This window comes from Athene noctua, chromosome Z, assembly GCF_965140245.1.
Source record: "Athene noctua chromosome Z, bAthNoc1.hap1.1, whole genome shotgun sequence".
NCBI lineage: Eukaryota > Metazoa > Chordata > Aves > Strigiformes > Strigidae > Athene > Athene noctua.
The window spans coordinates 26399216-26424857 of NC_134077.1; the positions used below are offsets into that span (position 1 = coordinate 26399216).

Sequence of the window (25642 nt, forward strand, 5' to 3'; positions counted from 1 at the left end):
GGAGATACTGTGGTTTCAGAGTAGTCTGTACTGCTGCTGTACTAAGAGCAGTCTCACATCCAAAAAAATGGCTTTTTAATAACCGGGTTAAGTTTCCTGATCTGACTTGCTGTTTGGCTGGCTGTAGATGGTGCAGTAGAGAGGAGGATCAGATGAGATGGAGGAGAATGGGGCTGCCTATGGCAGCAGTTCTGGTTATGCTGGCTTCAAGTGGCTGTGGAAATGCAGTGTGGTGTAGTAGCAGGTGTAAGCTATTGACAAAAACTTGTCTATAATATTTTGACTTCAGCAAAGTAGAACATGTCAGAATAGAACATGAAAATACACATTAAGTTTCACTGTTGATGAACATAAACACTATGTAGTCTGCTGACACTGGCTTTAGAAATTTATTACAGAACCTTACTAAGTAGACATTTTTTAAAGATTTTGTGTTGCATGTGCTATAGCACTTTTGAAAAATAAGGTTTTGACACTGTCATTTGAGGGGTACAGTTTCCTATTTAGAAATAGGATCTACACATAATGGTATATTGGACAGATACAGATTTAAAGTGTGAGTGGGAGCAAACTTGCTTTGTTTTTGTATTACTACTGTTTATGTATATGACTCTTTAAGAGCATTTACTTTAGAAGAAGATAAGTGTGAACAGGATAGGTTTTAAGCCCGGTGTGTCTAGACTCCCAGTCAGGCACCAAGTTATATTATGAGCAGTAAACAAAAGAGATGGGCAATAGTGTAATTGTCTTTTTCTAACTGCCTGTAATTTTTTTCTCCCCCAGGAAAGAAACCCCATCTCCTTCCTTGGGGAAAGACAGAGCAGACACAGTGATCATCGGAGGTGGCTGCATTGGTGTGAGTCTAGCCTATCACTTGTCTAGGGCTGGCTTGAAGGATGTTGTTCTGCTAGAAAAATCTGAGCTCACTGCAGGATCTACTTGGCATGCAGTAAGAAATGTTTTGTTAATCTCAGATTAACGGCAGTTTGTATATCTAATGGTGGCGTAAATTTCATTACCTTTATATTCCCTGATTTTCCAGAGATTAACTGTCTTGGTCATTTTATAGATACAAACTTTAGCACCAAGTTCTTTATAGATTTGCTGTATGAATTTTGAAAAGTTGGTTCAGCTATCCATAGTATACTTTTCTCATTTATAAAAATTGGGACAAATACTGTATTTTGAAATTACTGGAAGGTAACTGTTAGTTTTATTACACGTTTTTGGCCATTAACTATGTTTAGACTTTAAACTTTATTTTAACTTGGACCTTTTAAATTTAAGGTTTTATTTCTAAGGTAATCTGCTTTATACTGCAGACTTTATCATTGGAAGTTGTTGCACTGGCATGCATAAACCAGAAATGCGAAATCTGGCATTATTGTATGTGTAATTATTTTTATATATGTGCCATCCTGAAAAAAGAGGTGATCAAGAAGCAGCATCAGTGTCCAAAGAATATCATTATCCCAGAAACTGATCCTTACGAGAGACAAGACAGTTATTTCCTGCCGCTGTTGACAGTGCACAAAATCTTGAGAGGAGCAAAGCTAACAACTGTGCACTATGGGTTTTTTTAAGGTGGGATGTTTGCCTGTTCTCTAAGGAAAAGAACTGAAAAGACATACATGTAATAATGACAAGGTAGGGATGCTTCCTGTAATAATGCTAATCTCATGGACATACTGGTGCACAACATGTATGTATGTAGTTACATATTTTCTATGGCAGTGGCTGGAGTAGGTAGTGTTACTAAATGAAATAAAGCTGGCCACAATAATAGATGCTTTTCCCATTCATTTCCAGCTATGCTAGCTGAAATTGGGAGAATATTACTACTGTGTGTAGCAATACAAAAGAGTAAAACCGCAACAGTTTGTTGTCTCTAGATGTACTATATTAATGCAATAGAGCATTTATGCAATACTTACAACTGTAGTATCTGAGTGCCTTTCAGGAGCAAATTAAGGAGGATTACTCAGGTGGATTATATTTGATTTGTATTCTCATACTTCTCCCATGGGAGAAGTCTCAAGTTTGAAATGCTTCATTTTAGTGCAGATATTTGGGTGTTATGAGAGAATAGTAAAAAATTAAATATTAAAAAATCACTGCCTGAAATGTATATGTAGGCTTATACTTAATTATACTTGCTTTTCAACAAACAAAGCAAAAGAAAACACATTGTATAGGGTTAGGAAAAAAAAAAATCAGTAATTATGTCTCTTAGAAAGTCATACCAACCGATGCAGTTCAGCAAACATGTCAACACCATGCATGGTGTCAGATCATGCATCGTGTGTGTTGGATCGTAGCTATGAAATGCTCAGAGAAATACTTTGACTTAAGTACATGAGTGAGACACAGTCTGAATTCTATTTACCCAGTGCATATACAGAACAGTATGTGTGTAAAAAATTATAAAAGTCCCGTAATTGAATAAGAGGCCAAAATCATGAGTGGAGGGTTGTCACTAAATGTTTCCTTTATTCTTGTTGAAAGTCTGGTTCAGATGTTGCTGTACTGTACCACATTTTCCCTCCTTCACCATCCAGTAAGGCCTGCCAGAACTCAGGATCATGTTTCATATGGATCATATTCCTGCTAGTGTTGCTGCCGAAACTTTCTTCCACTTCTCAGGTCTGAGATACATTTGGCTTTCATGTGCGTTATTAAAACAGCACAGAAAGTGTGCACATTTTTGTATTACCAGTAATAAGAAGAAATAAATGACAGAGCAAGTGCTACTCATTTTTATACATGTCTAACCATCACAAATTAGTGGTTGTTACATGTGTGTAAATTAGGTCAAGATTTAGGCTTGAAGAACTCTTTAAGTTGTCCTTTTCTGCAGGTCAGATCATTTGCAATCTCAATGAAGCCCTAGGGACTGAACAAGGCATATATAACTCATTCAGCAAATAGATTTTTTGTGTTGTTACTTTTTTAAAAGGTCTTTCCTAAGAAAATGTTTAGCATATCATTCTGTTATGTGATACTTTTTTTTTGCAACTTGCAATTGATTTTTCTGCTGACGATAAAGAACAAAACAAGACAAATAAAAACTTGTTATGACTTGGTCAAACTTGCAAGAGCAAGAATATAAGGTATAACAGTGTTAATAACATTTTCTACCAGAATGCAAATTTAATAATGACATTATTATAAAATATGAAACTGATTAGAGTAAAACAAAACTGATACATGAACATTTCAACACATAAAAATTTCAGCTGTAAAAATGCTTTAAAATTTCCTGTGTTAATTTTCATAGCAAAGTGCCCTTTCTTAAAATTATCTTTCCAGATCATGTTCACCTACAATAACATCTGAGACACACTGGGAGACCAACTGGTCAGATAGGGAGCTCATGACAGTTTCAGCACAAAAGTGCAGTATACAGGAGGTAAAAGCAGGAAGAGGCTGCAAAGAGCCTATTTAGAAAAATTGCCTAGGCATGTGAAGGGGATGTTAGGAGAGCCAAAGTTCCACTAAAGTGAAGACTTGGAAGGAACATCAAAGGTAACAGGAAGAGTTTCTACTGCTGCATTAGTAGTAAAAGGCTGAACAAGGAAAATGTGGGACTGTTGCAGTATGAGGTGCGTAATTTAGTCACAGTGTACACTAATAAGGCTGAAATACTCAATGCCTTCTTTGCCTGAGTTTTTACTGACAAGGATTCTCAGGCCTCTGTGCTCTGAGCAGGGTTCAAGGAGAAGAGGAACTACCAACAGTGGATGAGGACCAAGCCAGGGATTACTGGAGAACTTGACTCATGCAAATACATTGGACCAGATGGGCTGCATCCAAGAGTGCTGCTGATGGCATTGCAAAGCTGCAGATTTTTCACCTTTGAGAGACTGTGGAGATTGGTGGAGGTGCCAGATATTTGGAGAAGGGCATATGTATGCATTTTTAAAAAAAGCCAGAGGGATGAGCAGAGGAGCTAAAGGCCAGCTAACCATTCTTTGGTTCTTGGGAAAGTCATGGAGCAAGTCTCAGGTCTGGGCCCACAGAGGAGAAAAAAGGTGATTGGGAACAGTCGGCATAGATTTACCAAGTATAAATCATGACTGACCGAACCTGATTGCCTTCTGTGATAAAATGACTGAGCTTGTAGATGAGGGGAGAGCAGTTGATGTCAGTTACCTAGATTTTAGCAAGACTTTAGACACCATCTCCCATAATGTATTAAACTGAAGATTTTATGGTCTGTATGGCTGCTAGATAGTTAAAAGACTGGATGATGGGGCTCAGAAGGTAGTGGTTAATGGGTCATACTCTACCCAAAGCCTGGCAGTGGAGTATTGCGTGCGTCTGTCCTGGGACCCATTCTGTTTAATATCTTTTATCAATGATCTGGAGTAGGTGACGAAGCACATGCTCATCAAGTTTGCAGTTAACACCAAACTGGATGACCAATCAGTGCACTCAAGGGCAGGGCTGCCATGCTGAGGGACCTAGACAGGATGGAAGGATGGAAGGACAGGAACTTTGTGAAATTTAACAAATCAAACAAATGCAAAGTTCCATACTTGTCCTGGGAAGTACTGCAGTCTCTTTCCTTGGGGATTTTAAAGACCAAGCTGGAGAAAATCTTGAGTGATCTGATCTTACAGCTGACCCTGCTTTCAGTATGAGGTTAGGTAGAGGAGACCTCCTGAGGTCCCATTCAATCTGTTTATTATCCTTATTTTATGGTTCTATGATCTTAATTTTTAAATAGTTCAGTCAGGTTATAGTTGTCTCCAAGCTGCTCTCCTGAAATCAGGAACATTTGTTATCTGAAGCCAAAAGGCATCAAATGTGTTTAAAATTCTTTTCTTCACTTAAAAATATCAGAGTAAGATGTTTTAATTCCTGCAATTGTATGTTCTTGAATATATATGGTTTTGTAGCTAACTCATAAGTGATTTATGGTTCATTCGGTTCAAAATGACTTTACTAACAGTGACCACGAAAATGGAATTTCTCTACACCTGGAAAATATATTACTACATTTGGAAAAAATAACAGACGACTAGAAAATGTTTACATAAATAAAACAGTAAAAATAATATGAGATGACAACATTTGCAGGTACAGTTATTCATAGGTTATTGTACATGGCTAAAGAAATGTAAACATTTCAATGCCTAATTTATTTCTTTATTCTGTATACACAGAAAAAAAAAGGCCATTAGGACTTATTTTTTAATAAAGAAGTTTTAATTACAAGTTCTGCAGTGCAACAGCGCTGGGCTTTAGTCTGAGGTAATTAAAGTAGTGTTCACAACAACATAAAAGCACTCATTATCAAATGAGATAAAAAATGCATTTAGTCAAATATCTGGTCTCCAGCAGTGTTCAATATGATGATGCTCTGATATGATAGTAAGAAAAGGACAAGCAATATTTTCCTAGACTATTATTCTAGCCCAGGGACTTTCTGAATCCAACATGCTTTTGCTTAATGTGGTCCTTAGTAGATTTATTTTCCTCCTACAGATTTGTGTGATCACTTTTTAAACTCAGATTGTTGAGGTAATGAACAATACCAAACATACTTAGGGAACTAGAGCCAAATTTATTGATAAAATGCAGCTGAAAAATATAGTACTTGTAAATGATTAATTTTGCACTTTTTTCTATTGGTTTAGTTTGGCATTTCAGTCACATGATACACTATGATATTGTATATAAACTTGTAAGATACCAGAAAGATAAAGTCTTCGCAAAGAAAGGTAGGAAAAACTTTTAACACTGTGGCTAGCCTAAAGACATACAGTCATTAATGCCAGACAATTATCATTCTCTTGCTCTAAAGATACTGAGTACCTGTCATCTCAGACAGTGAGTATGATTTATGTTTTTTGACAGAAATGGTATCTGAGTGTAAGCTATTTGCAAGGAGCAATCTGAAGCTAATTGTTTCTGAAGAAAAATATCTGAAAGTATCTGAAGCTGCACCCAGAAAGATGGGTCAGAAGAGGCCATGGTTTAAAAGTAGAAAGATGTGTGATCTAATTCATGCAATATTTGTTGATACTAATTGCAGAGAACTGTAACATCTAATAGGTGCTTAGCATAATTGAATTATTTTGAATTAAAATATATCTTTAAATACCACTAAATCTTGCTTTTGTTATTCATATGTATACAGTTACTCCACTGGCTTCTAAAGTTAAAGCCCTAAAATATGTAGCACAGAACAGAGTTAACAAAATCTAGAGTAGTTGATGTACATGCATATTAGGCCACTTAAAACTATCAAAACTCTACTATATCTGTTACTTTTCACCTTTACATTTCCTGCTCTTTTTTTCTCAGAATGGCAGTGAACTCAAAGGTGGACTCTGGTGTCTAGGTCCCTTAACTGAAGCAAACTTAATCTACGAATAAACTCTATTTTAGTTAGCAAAATATGCGTGTTATATATATATATATATATATATATATATATATATAAAGATTTAAATCTTAAATCAGTGTAGTTACTTAACTTGAAAATCTAAGGTAATTTTGCATTTCTGTTGTGTCGCTTGAAAGAGTTTGCTAGGTGTCAAATTCAAGAGATACAAAGACGTGCTTAACTTCAGTAACACGTTATTTCTGTATTTTTTTAAGTGCTAAATTTCTGCAGTTATGAATGTAATTAGATTGATGCAGCTGTCTATTGTAGCCAGGTGAACAATTTCCTTAATTATAAATAGGCTGTAGTGACTTCTTGATTTTACCTTTGCATGAACCCAAAAGGGCTTGACAGCTTTCTAAAGTCAGACCTGGTAAAGTGATGTGCAAAATACTTATAGTAATTTCCTAAGCTACTTCTGAAATGCAGCATTTGCTCTTTAACTGCCACATGAGACAACCATTGAGAATAGAATATAGACTTCCACTGCGCTGCTGTTCACACCCCAGGAAAGTAATAGCTCTTGTTAAGATCTGGCCTTCGTGAAGGTTTTGGTTCTCTCCTATCTCCATGTGCAAGAAGATCCTAGTACAGCGCATTTAGAGTTAATCAGTTGTGTGTCTCTTCCAAAATATTTGAAACAGACAACTGAATAATTTAAAGAAGGAAAGCATAGGAGAGAACAACTGCAACAGTATCATGGGTTGACAGAAAAACAGGTGGAAAAACATGTGTGCAGAGAACAAGAATGCCATTGGGTAAGGAAAGGATTTTATTTTTATTTTTGTAGCAGTTGCCTCCATCCATGTGTTGCTTTTCTTTATAGTATCTTGACAGTTCCTTTTTGAATGACAGTTGGAAGGAGGGAAAGAAAACACTGCATTTCTAATCATATCTTTGTGTTGTTGTTCCTATTTCTTATTTGAGGCTGGTTTAACTACTTATTTCCATCCTGGAATAAACCTGAAGAAAATCCATTCTTACAGTATCAAACTCTATGAAAAGCTGGAAGAAGAGACTGGACAGGTAACCTCCTTAACTTTTGAAAGTATTAATTCAGATTGATACTAACTTTACTAATAGTCTTACCAAAAAGTTTGGAGTTGGCAGGTTGAATATGTTGTGTCTTCCTGACTACCATAAGGCTCCCTTTTTACTGAAATATATTCTCCTGCCTGCATATCTGTGCTATAGTTGTGCTTAGTCACTACGTGTTTTAGATGGTTTCCCAGATTCCTCTAAAGTTTAACAAAATGGTTTTCATAAAACATGTCAGAAGCTTAGCAGACTGGGAGTCTACAACTTTAGCTTGGTATAGGAGTTAAAATAGCATCAAGGATCTGGAATGAATGGATTGATTATGATACATTCCTGCTTTAAACATGTCCACTTAAAAATTCATATGATAGGATGCTGTCTGTACTTGAGAAGATTGCTGCAATTCTTCCTGTCCCTTTCAGAGATGTGTTTTTATTTAGTGACTTAAGGAATGGGTATGCAGAAAAACACAGAAGTCATCCTTTTCATCTGGCATCACTCAGCCATACAGATTTCTTTTACTAAACTCGTTTGCTTCAGACTGCAGCAGAAATCGCATGATCCTCACTGTAGTCTATAAACTTGATAATTGTAATAAAATGCCTTTTTCTTCTTTCTACTGTTCAGCTAGATAAGATACTACAGCAGATTATCGTTACAAGTTCCACTAAAAGTCTTATTCAGCCATATTAATGTCCTGTGAATTAACATAGAAAAAGTGAAATAAATAGTGTATACCAGAAAGTGAGCGTTCAGTGTCCAGCTACATAAGGATTTCTGCTTTATAGAAAAGGCAGAGGAAGACAGATGGTTATTCATTGTCTCCATAAAGGTGCTTAGTCAGTTAAATTCATTCTGCAGCATCTTGATAGAAAATTATGCAGGTGATAGACTTTAATATAAACTATTATATATTTATTTTTGGAGATGTATCTGATTCTATTTTTGAAAATGCATGAGTGCATAAATCCAAATATTAATTTAAATCTTAGTAAAAATAATAGTATCATGACATTCAATAAAAGCTTTTTACAACTGTGCTGAAGAGAGTATCTATTAAAGTAGGAAGTTAATTTGATGCCTTCTTAAAAAATTATATTTTCTCTAGGAGTTTACATCTAAGTCCTGTTCCTTCAAGGGCACCTAACTTATTTGAATCTCTTCAAGTGATGTTAGTGGAAAATTTCCTTTAGACTTCCCATAGCATAGGAGTATGTATTTATGAAGATAAGTAAAGGTTCTTCCAGTAATTCACTTTTGCTCTTTGTTTTAGGCTGTGGGGTTTCACCAGCCTGGCAGCATCAGAATTGCTTCAACCCCTACTAGGGTGGATGAATTCAAATACCAAATGACTCGTGCTGGTTGGCACCCAACAGAGCAGTACCTAATCACACCTGAGAAAGTACAAGAGCTGTTTCCCTTATTGAACATGGATATGGTAAATAACCTAATTTTATGAAAAATAACTTCCATTGAAATTAAATATCAGACTGTCAGATATGTAGACATAAGATCTGTTTTCTTTATACAAATTGTACAAAAAATTCTTAGTTTTTAGTGAAAAAAAGCATTATAAACTAAAATCACTCACATACATTTTAGTACATACTGTATGCCAGTGTGCATATTATTAATTATAATATTTATAGTATTATAATATTAAATCCTTGGAACCTTTTATTGCATGAGAGAACTGAGAAATTTCACTTAGACCATTGTAAAGTTGGGTAGCTGTAGTCCTGATATTACTATATGTTTTGAAAATCTGTTTTGATGTGACTCCTTAGTGTTTATTGCATTCAAAAGATTAGTTAATTTTGATAAATTTTAATTTCTCTCATTTTTGGGGATTCTACCTCCACTTAGGTTTTAGCTGGCCTGTATAACCCTGGAGATGGTCATATTGATCCCTATTCTCTCACTATGGCCTTGGCTGCAGGAGCCAGAAAATATGGTGCCCAGTTAAATTACCCTGTCCAGGTGACTAATCTGAACTCCCGATCAGATGGGACATGGGAAGTTGAAACTCCACTTGGACTAATTAGAGCAAACAGAATTGTGAATACTGCAGGTAGGATTTAACATAAGAATTTATATACTCTTCAGATTTGCAAACTAGCTGACATAGAACATCTGTGCTGAATTGTTTGTATTACAGGAATAAGTAGTACACGTCTTTGAACACTCACCTGGTTTGTGGTAAAATGTACTTTGCACATACTTCTTTACAATATTGTGAAAATTTAGCTCTTATGTTAGTTGTCCTTGACTAGGCATCAAAATTATTTATTTCTGATTTGTCTCCAGCAGTTACTAGTCAGACTGTGTTGTTAGATTTGAGTAGCAGAAGAGACCTTTACTGGTACATTGTGTAGAGGAGTCTACTGTCTATGCATATTGTCCTCTAAAATCTTATGAAAACTACTTAGGAATGGAGATGTAATGTACAAATGAAGTAGAAATGTCTTCACTAGTTTTCCAAAGAGACTGAGGATTTGCAGCAAGTAAGATAACCCTGAGTGTTTGAGTATTATCTTTAACTCTATCCTCATATCCTTGAAACAGAAGATTTTTGTTGCCTGTTGAGTAGTATTTTAAACGTGCACTGGGCTTAACAATACATTTTTTCATGTAGTAAAAATTTCCTAACTCAAAGGAGCTTGTATTTACATATGCAATTTGTATTCTTCATTGTGTTAGAGAAACCAAACTGATGTTTCTGCTTCAAAGAGCTTTTGGGTAAGAGTCCTTGTGTTTGTTTTCCTAAACAAGTGGATACGTCTAAAAACCTGTATTCAATATAAACTTCACTTATTTTTATGCTGCTTTATGCAAGTTATAGAAAAATATTGGTGAAACTTTTGGCACCTGCTATTGTGAAGCATGCCTTCCACTTCATAGTAGAAGACTTTCTGTTTTCAGTTATTTGAAAACGTGCTGAATATTTACCCTTTGGATGGCATTTTTTCAGACTCTGTCTCAAACTGAATCCTGTCTGCATTTTTAAGGCATTTAGAGTCTTTCATACATCCCATCTTGGTGAATAATCAGGATTAGTAGGAAGCTGTGATGTCTCATGATTACTTTCTCTTCTTGCTGAGATGGGACGAGTGAACAGAGAGCAAGGATAATGTCTTTATAATTCCTTTCCACATCTGTGCAGTGGAAAAGAAGAAAGCATCTATTTCTAGTGCAAAGCAGAAAAAATGAAGAAGTTGAGTGAGACAGGGTCTCTTCTTCTTGATGGGTAGAATAACCATGACTTAGAACTGAAATTATGAGTGAGTTGTACTGGAAGGGCAGTAGACTGCGAGAGTGAAATGCTTGGAAAAGGTGCCTGGAGGTGGTTGGTAGTTGGGCAGTGGGCAGCAAGTGGAACACTTGTATGCTAGACAACTTGCTGAACAAGGAAGCTCAAACCAGGAGGGACTGTGGGGATGGTAACAGTGGGAATGTCACTATGGAGAGGGACAGTGGAAATGGATCTGACATGTTTCATTAAGGAAACTGGAGCTTTTTTGGACAAAAAAGATTAGGAAGTATACTAGAGGAATGGGGATGTGTGAAACTGAAACTGGAAAATTAAGACTGCCTGAGATGTCTGAGCATGAAAGACTGGTGCAGTAGCAAGGGAGAGTTAGATGGGCATAGATTGGAAGAAAGTTAAGGCAAGTGGGACAGGATTTGACAAACAAGGGAGAATGACTTGCACATAGAGACAAAATAGCTGAAGAAGGATGTAAGGATGAATAAGAAGAATGGAGTTTGAGACAGTGGAAAAGAAGAGCAGGTATGGGACAAGCAGGGATGGGGAAAAGACTGGGGTAGAGAGAAATTTGGAGGGAATGGGATAAAAGGGCTGAACTCGTGAGAGGAGTGGCCTCTCTGGGTGGCCTTTTTTCAGTGTCTGGGATGTAGACAGCCCTATGTTAGATCATTCCAGGCTTTCAGTAAAGACTACCTGGGAAAATCATTGCAAAGTGTGCTTTCTTATCTTATGCCTCCCATACATAGGTGATCACCAGCTATTGCTGTAAAACTAGCTAAAATAGCAGGAATCTGAAAAAGTTGCTTGAGGATCTAAGCATGTTCATGAGTGCCACATGACATTTTGGAGAGAAAGATGACTAGAAGAGTTCAGTATGGTTTTTAGAAATCAAGCAACCACACAAACAGGGAAACCAAATTAAAACAATTTTTCTTAGACAGCAAAGTCAAGCACTTAGAAGATCGTAGGCATCACTATTTGATTGCCTTTGGACTGTCAGTTTGTGGCTTTCAGGCATGAATTATGGGACAGCATTCAGTTACAAAATCACAAACTTTTCTAATAGGATCCATATGTCATTTGTTACAGTGTGGATACAGTGGTCTGGGAGTGATCCAAGATTATGGAATGGAAAGGCAGCTCTTCTGGCAATCAGACTTCTTATTTAAACCATAACCATCTAGCCACTCATTATTCCTAACTATTGGCTCTGCATCATATGGATAAAGTATCACACATGTAGTAATTTCCTTATAGTTTTGTAGTGTAGTTATCTTTCTTTGCTTTATGTTTCAAATTGACATTAGGCAGAGTTTTCTAGTAAATGCTTTTCAAAGTTAATTTGCAAATACTAAAATGCACCATTGTGAAATTTTCATAAGTTTTTATTTAGTAAGGTATTAAACTGACAATATATTTAGTTAATTCTCTTGTTCAAATTAACATTTGAAGCTCATATTGTTTAATATTCTGGCTAAGGATGTGAAATCAATACTGTATAACACATCTCTTATAAATGTTCTTTCAGCTAACATTCATTCTTCTTCTCAGCCTTGCCTCATTCCACTACAGACCATGACTGGTATAATTCAGAGTTTATATTTTAGGCTCATACTGCATTACAAGCAGAGAAAAATATATCATAATGCTCTCTACATTCTCTCTCCCCCCTCATCCCCCAACTGACATCTGTTGTGGAACTGGAACAAACTAGTTTCAACCAATCTTTAGCTGTTCCTTATGTGAGGTTTCCATTTTGGAAGAAAGCAGATGCCTAATAAATAATCCCTGACATGAACTAATGGATACTGAGCCTGATCAAGTGATTTGCAGCCTATTTATAATGGAATGTTTAATTAAAGTTTGAAAAAACAGTGAATTTAGTTTATATAGACAATATGTGTGTGTGTGTATATAAGCACACATTTGCAGCCACTGTATATACAACCATTTATATATATGTAGTGTTGGAAGATTATATTTTTTAAAAACAAGAGATAGTCAGATTACATAGTTCAGCAGATATGATAAGTAATACCACCATGGAATATTTCAGCATCAGATGTTTGCAATCTCTACAATTTAATCTTCACAAATGTCCTAGAGATATATGCGTTCATTTATCTCTAGTATGTGTGGTAGGACATCTGCTTCCAATTAGAATTTTGTTTCAGATAACATATTCTTTTTACCATTTTTGTGTTTGTAATAGCTTTTGCACATGCTTAAAAAACTTTAAACAAAGAAACTGTAATATTTTTCATTTAGTAAATGTCAGCTGTTGTTATTCTAAGCAATTAAATAAGCAGTTATCACGTGTGATTTTTTTTAGGACAATATTTGATTTTTAACAAACCTAAACTATTTGCCTTTGATTCAACAACAATTTAAAATCAGCTGTGTTTGTAATGTACTTCTGCAAATTTAATGGCTAATAAATTTAATATTATTTTGAAAGAAACAAAGTTAAGTTTCAAAGACCTAAAATTAAGTCTTACCATTTTTATTTTCTTTGAGGAGCTTGAATATGCTTGCTCTCTGTATTTTCCCACAGATTCTGTTTTAACGAGTAAGCAAAATAGTGAATTTATTAGGACCACATCCCTGCAGCATTATTTCTTTTCCAAATATCTCTTCAAGTCTAAGCAATTTTGGCAGGAAAACAATGCATGATACTAGAGATGGAATTTTCTGGTACTTCACCTTTCCTTCCCCTCTGTGGGTCATAATTCCACCTTAAAATAGTTTTCTTTGTAGGTGACATGGAAATGCCCAAATCAAAAGAAGTTCCCCAAAGATTGTTAGCCTCCACTTAATCCATATTTGTATTTGTCATGTGTAAGAGGAAATCTTTGCAGATGTGCTAGAAATTCAACTTTACTAGAATTTTTTTATTGTTTTTGGTGTAAGTGAGCATAAATCAGGTTTCAGTAGTCTTAAAGGATATTTTGTATCACTCACTGTATGACACAGTGCATGATCTTCCCTGAGCCAATTTAACTGACTTAACAATGTGTTCTGTCAGTGAGTCTCCTCCAAGTGGCGAGGTTGCCATTAAGAAAAAGCAGCCTTTCTTTTTTTGCAGAGCAACAGATACTGGGGTATTTATTGGGTGGGAGCTTTTAATTGAACAGATCTCTTTAGCATGATCCTGGATTTCCTGCTCCCTTGCTTTAGCTGGCTGTCACCAACTGTCAAGTGAGTCATCACAGAAAACATTTTCCTCTGTAACTTTGCATTTTTAAAAACCATGGGTGTTAAACCCTGAGGCTGGTTTGTAATATTAAATAAGAGACTGACAGGCCTCTTGGTGTGGGGGAATGGTACAAGGCCAGCCAGCACAACCCAGCTCAGCTTTTGTAATTACCCTGGCTTTAGGCCATGACAGAGATGAGAAGGTATATTCCCAACTTAATGTCAGCAAGCAGCACGTGCCAGCCACAGGGCAGGGAGACAAGTGTGGTAACAAGGCTGGCAGGGCAGAAGCCAAGCCAGGAAGGGCTCCATCCTATAGGGCACAAGGGAGGGAGCAGGGCAGGCCCAGGCCCAGCAGCTGGGGCTCATCCCACAGTCCGTATCTCCAGCCAGGCTTGTGGGGATGAGGCACAGGCAGCTAAGGCCAAGCCCAGAAGTTGATTCACAGGTCAGGAACAGGTCTTGTGACGGTAATCAGGGTCAGATACTGCCCAGTGATCAACAACCAGGACTATAGAGACGCGACTGGGCTGAGGGCAAGCTGGGAAGTAGTCCACGGATCAGAGTCTGGATCAATGAGGTCCATGGCCAGGCACAGGTATGGTTGTGACAGAGATGTAAACAGGCACACCAACAATCAATCCAGTTTAGACAGGTTCTGAAGGCCCTGAGCTGACCTGAAATGGGGCTCCTGGGCCCATCAGCAGGGGTGTGTGTGGAAGTCCCAGGTGAGGCTGTTGGTGATCATTAATGCCTGTTAGCACCCTCAGGGCCCTGAGAGCTAAATTTTCATCCGATCTAGGAGGGTATGGTATTGAAGAGACAGGTAGGAGCATTTGAGCGAGATGAGTAAACAGCAAGAAAAGTTGTATGTTAAGCTGGGCAACATGAATCTAAGTCCTAGGAGAAGGGATAGCTGTGTTAGGTAGCAAATCTTGCTGCAGATATTTTTTCATTAACAGTTTGGAGACAGTTGGTTACCAGGAACTAGGCTGGCCTGCCTTCTTTTCCTGAGTGCTGTGCAACACATAACCTTTTGTTTGGAAGGCCCTGCTACCTCTTCCATTTTGTCTTCCCCCAACCCAGACTCCCATGAAACTCCAGCTTCATTGAATATTTCCCCTTCATTGCCACTTCTGATACCTTTGTTCCTTCATCCACAGAGTCAGGAGAGTAGGGCTGAGCGATATTCCAAACTTCCCAGTCAATTTTACCTGCTCAGTTCCCAGGTCTGTGGTGTTCCAACCTCACAACAGATGTGAGCCATGATGCAGAGCCCAAACTAGTAAGTTTGGCAGTTAAGTGGCTTCCTCACCTTGACAGTAACAGACTAAGTGAATGTGTCTTACCAGCTAAATCTTAACAGAGAAGAATTACATCTTCTTTAACTTATTCCTAGTAGTATACATGAAAAAATTTGAGCAGGCTTCTGGGACAGCGGAACTGTCGCTTGCATTTTCTGGTCACAGTCTGTATCAGAACTTTTAATTGGATAACTGTGGGAGAGCACATTGACTACTCGCCAATAAAAATATCACAATTGGTTGACTGCTGTGTGAGAGGCATGAGTCATGTGATGCATGTGAAAGAGGAGAGAAACTTAAATTCTTGAGGTTAGCTGTCTCAAAGTACTGCCTTGCTCTATTGGGATGTTAGGACTTTAATACTTGGGAAAACATACTAAGAGGCTAGGTTAACACCTATAATGTGAGCTAATTTATTCTGATTAAGTGTCTCTGACTTCATTGCAGACTGTCTTTACTGACTGTTAAATAATCTGAACTTCTAGAATTGTAATTTATATTTTACCAGCAATGTATTTTTGATATCTGTATACTAGAATAATATACGATAGTTTAATTAGGAACAAGGACATGGAATTATGGAGTGAAAATTACGCTGGATAGCATAAAAGATAATTTGATTAGAAATATGGGAAAAAAAATATTTCTCACATTACATAAAGTGCAGTGCTTCCTACAAATGTTTTATGTTATTTTCCATTCACTGAAATCAGTGTTTGAATATTTCTAGCTTGTTTTTTGTCATCCTCAGGCTTTTGGGCTCGTGACATAGGCAAGATGATTGGCATGCAGCACCCTCTCATACCTGTTCATCATCAGTATGTTGTGACGTCAACTATCCCTGAAGTGAAAGCCCTAAAAACAGAATTGCCCGTGATTCGTGACTTAGAAGGATCATATTATCTAAGGCAAGAAAGAGATGGTCTTTTATTTGGTCCATATGAAAGCGAGGAAAAAATGAAGCTGCAGGACTCATGGGTAACAAATGGAGTCCCACCAGGTAATAAAGAACTAAATTAAAGCACTAGCACACATTTTAATGTGTATAAATTGCAGCCTGTCATTACGTGCCTTATTTGATGGAAAATAAAAGATATTTGCAATGCACAATTGTAATGCAGAAACTGTTTTTCAAAGGATAGTTGTAACTCCAATGACAAGAGTGAATAGAAATAAAAATGTAAAATAAAAAAGCCTATCTGAAATAGGCACAAAATACATATCTACAGCATAGTCTTACCCTACTCTCTGAACCAGTGCCTGTGTGTTGTGTAGATCCAGTCATCAAATCAGTGTTATGTAGCCTTTTGCAACCGAATAGAGATTTTTCTAAGCTACAGTTCTCTCCAACGTACTGACAGGGTCTCTGGATTTTTGCTGTTCCCCCAGAGATAATGTGGTTGTCAAATAAGAACATGTGTATAGCACAGGACTGTCTTAGATAAAGTGTGGTGCTTGGATATAAGTGCAACAGCTGTAGGTTTGTACAGAATTTTTGTACAAAAAAATCCTATCTATGTCATACTGCTGCTTATTAAAAAAAATATGCTGTGTTATATCTAGGCTCCAGCTTTCCATTCACTTTTAGACAGAAGTTATATGAAGTTGATAGTGTTGCTGTTTAATAAAACCATGACATGTTTCCTAAGGAAGAGCAATCAGCATTGTTGGCCTTTGAATTGAACTGTCATTGCCTCCAGAAAGTGTCAAGTCCCTCTAGAGAGTGATGTTCAATAATGCTTAAAGCCCAAACTGAAGGGTTAAATATATCCAGGAATTCACTAAATACCATGGAAACTGTAAGCTGACACAGGCAATTTCTTTCTTCCTGTCCCCAATTCGTTGGCATATTGGGAAAAATAAGTGTGTCTTAATTACATAGGAGGAAGCTTCTTTGTTTCTGCGCTTCCTTTCTACTTCATTGTTGAATTTCTGTGACCTTCGGGTTAAACAAATATGTATAAAGGACAGTATAATTGCAGTGACAATAATCTTGATCCTGCAGATAACTAGGAATTTATGCATGCCATTTTTCTCATGTAGGATGGCGAAGGCTTGAACATACTCACTGATTAATTCCATATAAATTTTAGATATGTGGATTATATAACTGTACTTAAAATGTAACTATTTTCAGTGTAATTAAGTATATAACAAGCGTCAAATATTTGTGCAGGTTTTGGAAAAGAACTTTTTGAGTCTGATTTAGACAGAATTATGGAGCATGTTGAGGCTGCTATGGAAATGGTCCCTGTTCTGAAAAAAGCAGACATCGTAAACACAATTGCGGGTCCCATCACCTATTCTCCAGACATTCTCCCTATGGTGGGACCACATCAGGGTGTCAGAAATTACTGGGTAGCTATTGGTTTCGGGTGAGTAAATTCTTTGTGACAACTTCTGTTTATCATACTGTTAAAATGGCAGTCAGCTCAAGCTTTCCTAATTTTTATGGGTTTGGGGGTTGTTTTGCACATATTTTACGTAAAATGTAATTGGAAATAGTCTTAATTACCACTACCTACATAACAGAAGCTCATCTGTCTCTGTTCTTCATAACTCTAATTTTTTTCAACTTGTTTCCTCTTTTTATTCTGCAGGCCAGTATCTGTGACACTTTATGAAGCAGTAATGGGTAGTACTTGGTATTGTCTGTGCAGCAATTTAAAGTCCTGAGATTATTGTGTATTCTACAATACACTTTCCGTTCATTTTATGTATTGCTTTGAATTACATTGTGTTCAACAGCTGTTTGGCATATGCAGAAACTGGTGTCCCTTCAGTTGGGCAAGAATGCATGGTACAGGGAGAACTTTTAATATGAAGTATTAACTTCTGGGTGAATAGTTTGAAAGCAGAAGGCATTGCCAGCAAACTGGATGACTGACTGCTCTAGGGGTACAAGCACAGTAATTGTTCTGACTGTTGTAGGTTGAACTGAAAACTTACGTTGCTGGGTGTTGGAGGAAAGCAAATGAAGATGGCAGTGTGACATGGGTGTTTTACTGCTGTCATTCTCCTGCTCATTATGATTTTTTTTTGAATGTTATTTTCATCTTATGTACTCCGGCCACACTGAAGTCCGTGGTAAAACTCCTACTGACTTTTCTTCAATTGTCTTCATTTAACCACCAATTCAAGATGGATAGAATGAACTGAATACAATTCCAGGCTCATGTTATTGAACACATTCTGTTTACATTGTTTTTCCAATTGCCTAATTTGCTGTTCAAAATCCAGCTCAGCTTTTTCCAGTTGTATTTCAATCCAAACCAAACAAACCCTCAGATTGTAAGATAAGGCAGTATCACTAATGTGGTTTCTGAGGCCCTCAAAAAGGTTTGGTAATTTTGCAATGATTCATTGTGAAAGGTATTCACCTTTGCTGCTTGGATTAAAAAAAAAAAAATATTGTTATCTTTTAGTAACATTTGCAGAACTTATAGTTACAAAAGTGGTTTGCCTAGTCCTTGTTCACCAGAAAGACTAAGTTCATTACTCTGCTGCCAGACTTTGGAGCCTGTTTTCCTTCACTGATGTCAATGGGAGCAGAATCAAAGTTCCATATAGGAAAAACTAAAGACTAGTGTTACATGTTTAAGTTTCTTTAAACAGCTTATTTCATAAATTTGATTAATCTCTACATGCTTAGACACAGGTCACAATTATGTTGCTGTCATTGGATTGCTTTTTATGCTTTTCAGGGACTTTTGACTCTGTTCTATGCTTCTGGGTCACTGCAGTGTTTCTACTAGTGTTGTAATTTTTTGTGTGTATTAGCAAATCCTTATCTTATAGTCAACTAGCAGGGACATTGTGACAGAGGACTTAGTGCTGTTAGTTTAGAGGATTTGTATTATCTAAAATTAGCAGCTTGCCTAGGCATTTTATTGTGCAAAGAAGTTAACAAGTATAGTTAACAGAGCTTGTAGCACTGTTTATTAAAGGTTGCTCAATGCTTCCCATTTTCAGTTACTTACAACTTTGAAAATGTTAACAAGAGTAGGCTAGAAGTTTATTCAAAAAAGTTTAAATTAAAGCAGTGTAATGATTCCAAAGAACGAGATTATTGGAAGGTATGTTGTTTTGGGGGTGACGTCTTGCTTTTGAAAAGCTCTAACTTCCCCATTTCCTGAGAATGAACTTCACTTTTGGCTGAGGTGACCTTTCTCCCAAACATATACCTTTCTGCCATTCTTCGCAAAATCTATCTATGAGGCCTGTTCACAAGCCTTTATAAATGTTACAGCTCATAAATATATATTGAGACTCAGTAAATCTTGCTCTAAGATTCCTGCATTCTATCTGCAGTAGTATTCCACATCCAGAGACTGAACAGTAGTTTTCCTGCAGAAATGGCATAGAAAAATGACTAAACCTAGAACAAAGACACTACAAAAGGCACCATGATGTACAGGGACTAGGAAAAAGGAATGGAATGAGTTGAAAATCAGTGAGAAGCAAGGACTCATATACAGATAAAACACAAGAATAGAACAGGGACCATGCGGAAGATAATCTGGCAGGGATTGAAAGGAGACAAGAAAATCAAAAAAGGGCAGTTCATTAAGGAGATTTTCTTTGAATCCTTATATGAAGACTGAGATTCCTAAACTATACCACTTTTTAACAGCTACTTGTACTATCCTATCCCTGCACAGCATGTGTTTCATTCTTGCGCAGCAGTACTGCAGTGGATATGTTAATACAATCAGCTCCCCATTATCTGAGGTAATGAGGGATTTGGGCACCACGCAACATTTAAAATCTTTGATAATGTAGGCTCAGTTATGAGCACCGTAATCAACTGGTTGTGCAGTCAGTGCTGCAAAGATCTGCAGAGACCACTCAGCGCAGGTGCAGTCCTGTACCTGTAGTAGCAACTCCACAGCGCTGGGCAGCCTCCTGGGCTGTCTTGCCCCTGGGGTTACCCTGCCATCAGCTCAACAGTCTTCAAATGAAGCTAAAAAACTTCATGGTGTTTGGTCTGTTGGCACCCAGTCATACAATGATCTCTGTATTGTGTTCCTCTGTGCATGTGGCTGCAGTGAATGATGCAGGGATACTTACACTGTTTAAAACTTCTGGAGCTGTTCTTGAAGGCATCACAGCCATAGTAACAAAACTTATATCCATGAATAACTAAGAGCTGCCTAATTAACACCAGCAATGGCCAACCCTTCTGTAGAGCACTTCTGCCACTTGCAGAGTGGCAGTTTACAAGCACTGGTCCTTACTGCATCAACTGTGGTGATAAAAGCTTGTGCTGAGAGTCTGAAGATTTGTGCTGAACAGCCTGAAGAAGTGTTTGGCAGACTTAATTCATGTGCTCAGCTGTTAGATATTGCTGTTTTATTTAAATAAATAAATAACAGATAACACCCCGCTATATCAAAGTAATCTAATGAATGTTATGAAGTCAGGCATTCTACAAGTGCCAGAACTAAGTTGTCTGTGTAATCTGAATTCATTCTTCTTATGCATATGCATTAGAATTAAATGATTACTTTTTTTTTTTCATAAGATCCTTGCCTATTTAATTGAGGACATAGAATTCAGAATGCAGAGCTGATGAGCAGCAATTCAAGTTTATTTTAGCTTCACTGTTCAGTGTGAGTGTCTGATTTAATAGCTGCATGCTAATCTAAACTTGGTTTTGGACAGATTTACTATTTCTTCAAGGATTTTTCTGTTGTGCTCATTGGAGAATTTCACAAATAAAAATTTATTTTCACATCTTCCCTAGATAGGAAGCTATTTCAACACTTTTTTTTCCTTTTTTTTACCATGGCAAACTAATTCACGGCAGCATTAAAATAAAAAGTTTTCAATCATTTGGTATTAATAATTGTCATTAACTGTGTCAGTGTCAAATCTGAGGTGCCTGTAATTTAGCATTAGAAGGTACTGTTCAGTTGTATGTAGACTGAGTAGCACCATACACATATCACAGTACAACATATCCTTGTCCCCAGTTGTCCAGGTAACTTGCAGGAGTACATTTCAGACACAGCTTTTTCCCTATGAAAGTCAAGATGTCAAGCATTTTGAAAGTTAGAATTATATACAAAATATTTAAGTAAGAAAACCTTAAATCTATCACTTCATAGCTTTTGAGCATTTACCTTTGCTGTCTGGTGTGGTTCCTTTCAGGAAGGTTTCTAACAAGACATCTTCTCTACAGTCTGAACCTTCACACACTTATTATGTAGAAACAGAACAGTCTTTTTCTACACACTGGTAGCAGAAATTTTCTACATGTTTACTTTGTTAGCATAAGCTTTCTGGAACCAGTTCCCTTTGTAGTTGCAGTGGAGAACAGACAAGGTAAACCAGGTGAGAAAAGGCAGCTCTCAAAATCTGGCACCACTGCAAACAAGTCTTCTAGTTTTATCCCCAGTTCCTCTACATTCCCTGATTTTATGTGGAGCAATATAAAAAGTACTGCTGGTGTTTCAGCATCTTTAAAGCTATCTTGGTAGTGTTGCCTCCTGACTTTTGCTGCTGTTACTCTTGTCACTGTAATGTAAATACTCACTGCAGCTGCTAGAATGTCTCAGTCAGCGTTTCAAATCTGAGTCTGGTTCAATCAAACCTGTCTGAAAAAGAAGACTCTTGACTAGAAAGTGTATTTAATGGATATCAAAAGTTTGGAAGTTTTTTTGTATTAATTGTTAAAGAATTCTAATGTCCATAGAAAAGACTGTTAAATTCTGAACTTCAAAGAAAGAGCTTGCTGTAATCTCACGCGCTGCAACTCCTGTACAGTAGCAACGGAATTCTGCTGCTGACAGTGAGGCAGTAGAAATAACTGTTAATAAAGTGTGTAATCTTGGAAAACAAGACAAAACAGCAACAACAAAAAAAAACCAACATGAAAAAGCCAAAAAATAGAAAGAAAAATAGGGGGTGTATTAGTCATATATGCTAGTACTGATTCTTAAAAACTAAACAAAAAAGGCTTGGCATTGCAGGACTTTTTCTTGTTTTTAAGGTATGGCATTATACATGCTGGTGGCATAGGAAAGTACCTCAGTGACTGGATCCTTGAGGGGGAACCTCCATTTGATCTGATAGAATTAGATCCCAATCGATATGGAAAGTGGACCACCACAGAATACACAGCAGCCAAAGCAAGAGAATCTTACGGTTTTAATAACATCGGTAAGAAAGTATTTTTAAAAATACATTCATGTCCTGAAAGTGGATTCTAACAAAACCTGCCTCTAGATTTCTCTGTTTATATACATGTATTCTATCTTGATGATCTTATTATGCCATGGCTTCGTTTTGCTGGGTTGTATTTTTTTTTCTTCTAGTTGGTTACCCTAAAGAAGAAAGGTTTGCTGGGAGACCAACAGAGAGAACCAGTGGGCTGTATGATTTGCTGAAGTCAGAATGTTCAATGGGCTTCCATGCAGGATGGGAGCAACCTCATTGGTTCTACAAACCTGGAGATGAGATTGGATATAAGTAAATGAAAGATTTCTTCTTTTTTTTCTTGATAAATTGTCATAGCAAGGGCCAGCTGAGTTAAATTTAATGAGAAGCGTACATTTATCATTCCTTTTGGCTTAAGGTATCTATTAGATAGATCTTTCATTCTTGTTTTTTCCATAGTTTAGAATCCATTTCATTGTGATAATGCAGACATTTCAAAACACACATCAAAGTATCCAGTAACCCTTCTAGGTTTGGGGAATGAAAGAGCAGCCTAGCTCCAGGAAGAGATGAAAGAACACTTTGTTCATTAAAAATTAATATTTTTATATCTTTCTTTTTATTTGATCAGCAGCACAGTATAATGTTTTCATGAAAAAACTCATTCCTCTCTGTATAATTCTCAGGAAAGGAGAAGCACAATCCTCCTTTTTTTTTTTTTTCTTTATTTTTCTCTGTGCCTGCCCACCTAGTTACCTGCTTGCATGAGGAAGCATCCTGCAAATGTTTTCCACAGGGATACTGGAGTCCCAATCTAATATGAAGCTCATAAAGCAGTAGACGTACTTTGCCTTAAACTCAAGTAAATGATTCAGCAACAAAGTATGCTGTAAATTTACACGACAGACTACTTCTTCTAACATTTGAGAGTTCAGAGTTTATTGTACAAAATGGTTGATAAAATATCAACTCATATCTTTCTCTGCTGTTAAAGGATTTTAATAATTAAGCAATGTTAGACCAAGGAAAATATTGGGTAAGCTACCTAAAGTTAGGAAAGTCTATCTCTTTTGTGTTATTATTAAACTGAAGAAACTGAAGACTACATTTTGCTGAAAAGAGCACAAAATTTCCTAATTGTGTTTTATGTGTGTAAATGCTCTGTTACAGACCCAGTTTTCGGCGCACAAATTGGTTTGAACCTGTGGGTCGTGAGTATAAACAGGTTATGGAAAAAGTCGGTGTGATTGACCTGTCACCATTTGGCAAGTTTAAAGTAAAAGGTGCAGATTCTGTTAAGCTGCTGGATCATCTATTTGCAAATGTTGTTCCAAAGGTAAATGGGACAGTGATAACTGTTTTAATATAGGATTTAGACAAACAAGATCTGTTTCAGAAATGAAAAATGAAGCATAAGATTATTGCTGTATCTTTGAGATACCAAATGCTCAGATCCTTTGGAGGAATTGCTGTGTCAGGCGATGTATTTCACTCAGTTAAGAGCATGAACAGTGGAATTTATACTAGAGCAGCCCCAAGGAGAAGTACCTTTTGACACAGATCATTGAATCATAGAATAGTTGATGTTGGAAGGGACCTCTGGAGATCATTTTATCTAAACCCCTGTTTAAGCAGGTCACCTGGAGCTCATTGCCTAGAGCTATGTCCAGATAGCTTTTGAGTATCTCCAAGGATGGAGATTTCACCAGCTCTCTGGACAACCTGTTCCTGTGCTCAGCCACCTTTACGGTAGAAAAAGTGCTTTCTTATGTTCAGACAGAACCTCCTGTGTTTCAAATCTTTTTCTAAAGAAGTCCAAGTGAATCTGACCTGGAATTCTTTTAGAGTAATAGTAGAATAGCTTGGCAGCTGCCTGCCTAAAACTGTGCCATACTGTGGCAGCTTGAAGCAGCAGAGCAGTGAAAGGTGCTTTTGCCTGACCATAGCTGTATATTGTATTCTTCTTGGATGCCCAAGGGAATGGTTTTATTGTTTGGGTTTTCTTCAAATATGACTTGTGCTTGTTTTCCACCCTCTCATACTGACTGTTTTCCAACTGCTTGCCTGGAGCAGGCAAGGTTGCAAGTACTCTGGATATTCAGCTTTCAGCTCACACCTGTCCTTTCTCTACAAGTGTGGCTGCTCACAAATGCTTAGAATATGATCCTGTTTTCAAAAATTACATACTGTGACAAACTGCCCCATGTTTCTTATTCTTGATCCTCAGTTTATGGTGGTGCTCCATGAGTTCCTGTATCTTCATGCTTTGTCAACATCTCTCATGTAGTGTCTTTAACTTCAAAGACACACCTCCAGCAAGCAGATTGTCCCTTTCTGAAGTGCTCATTTCAGCACAGAATTTCATTAAGTTTTTGCTGTAGGTGATGGTTTTAGGTGCTTCAGACACCAGAGCGAAGAAGCACAGGGAAATAGTAAGTACTCTGGGACTTCTCAGAGGTCAGAGCCAACTGAATGGGAAGGCTGTACACAAGAATGGTATCCTGTAGGTTTAGGAGAAAGAGGAATCTGATGCCATGTAGGTTTGGTTTTTTTTACTGTATTAATTTTCTGATAACAATTGTGATAGATTAAAAGTTTGTCTTCTTTCTAGTTAGGGGTAGCAGCAGGGTAACTGTGTCATCAGTGGGCATGGGTAATGCTGAATATATTTCTGTGGTGGAAGAAAAGCAAGATTAAACAGGAAATTATGAGAACTAAGCAAGTGCTTTCTATGGAGGTCAATGTTGCTAAGGTAAAAAAGGAGGCTAGACAGCAAAGTAGAATGAAAAATTTATGAGTCCATTTAAAAATCCAGCATTCACAACAGTTGGTTATTTAAGTAGTCTGATTTTTTGTACCATTTGTGCTTGTCTGCATCATAAAATAATTCATTGAAGTTACTGGAGATATACTTGTATCACAACAGTTTGACTGTGACTAGCATCAGATCCTGAAAAATTCAGCTATGTGCCTGTAATATGCCAGTAACTATATTAATATAATATGACTTAACAGAAGAATATCTGCAATATTTTTCCTTTTTTTATTCATTCCATGCGTGGAATCTGAACACTGACTGGGTGATTGACAAGGTTCTTATGAAAGCAGAATGAAATAAGAGACATTAAAATTTTCCTCTGGAACTAGACCAGCACAACAGCTATGCACTTTCATTTTTTTTCTAGGGATGATACCTGTATGACCATGTGTATGTTTTATGGTCACAGCTAAACAACTGTTAGTTGAAATTTTGCCTCTGGAGATCATAATTCTACACAGAAC

At 37.1% G+C, this 25642-nt stretch overlaps 1 protein-coding gene across 1 annotated transcript in view; it reads left to right on the forward strand.

Annotated features, from left to right (window-relative positions):
* DMGDH (dimethylglycine dehydrogenase) overlaps positions 1–25642 on the forward strand; it is a 44942-nt gene that overhangs the window by 1093 nt on the left and 18207 nt on the right. Inside the window, exons 2-10 of the mRNA XM_074932576.1 lie at positions 784–949; positions 7322–7420; positions 8706–8870; positions 9299–9503; positions 15951–16199; positions 17376–17574; positions 22194–22363; positions 22519–22672; positions 23531–23696. Of these exons, the coding sequence (XP_074788677.1) occupies positions 784–949; positions 7322–7420; positions 8706–8870; positions 9299–9503; positions 15951–16199; positions 17376–17574; positions 22194–22363; positions 22519–22672; positions 23531–23696 (1573 nt within the window). The remainder of the gene's footprint in view (positions 1–783; positions 950–7321; positions 7421–8705; positions 8871–9298; positions 9504–15950; positions 16200–17375; positions 17575–22193; positions 22364–22518; positions 22673–23530; positions 23697–25642) is intronic.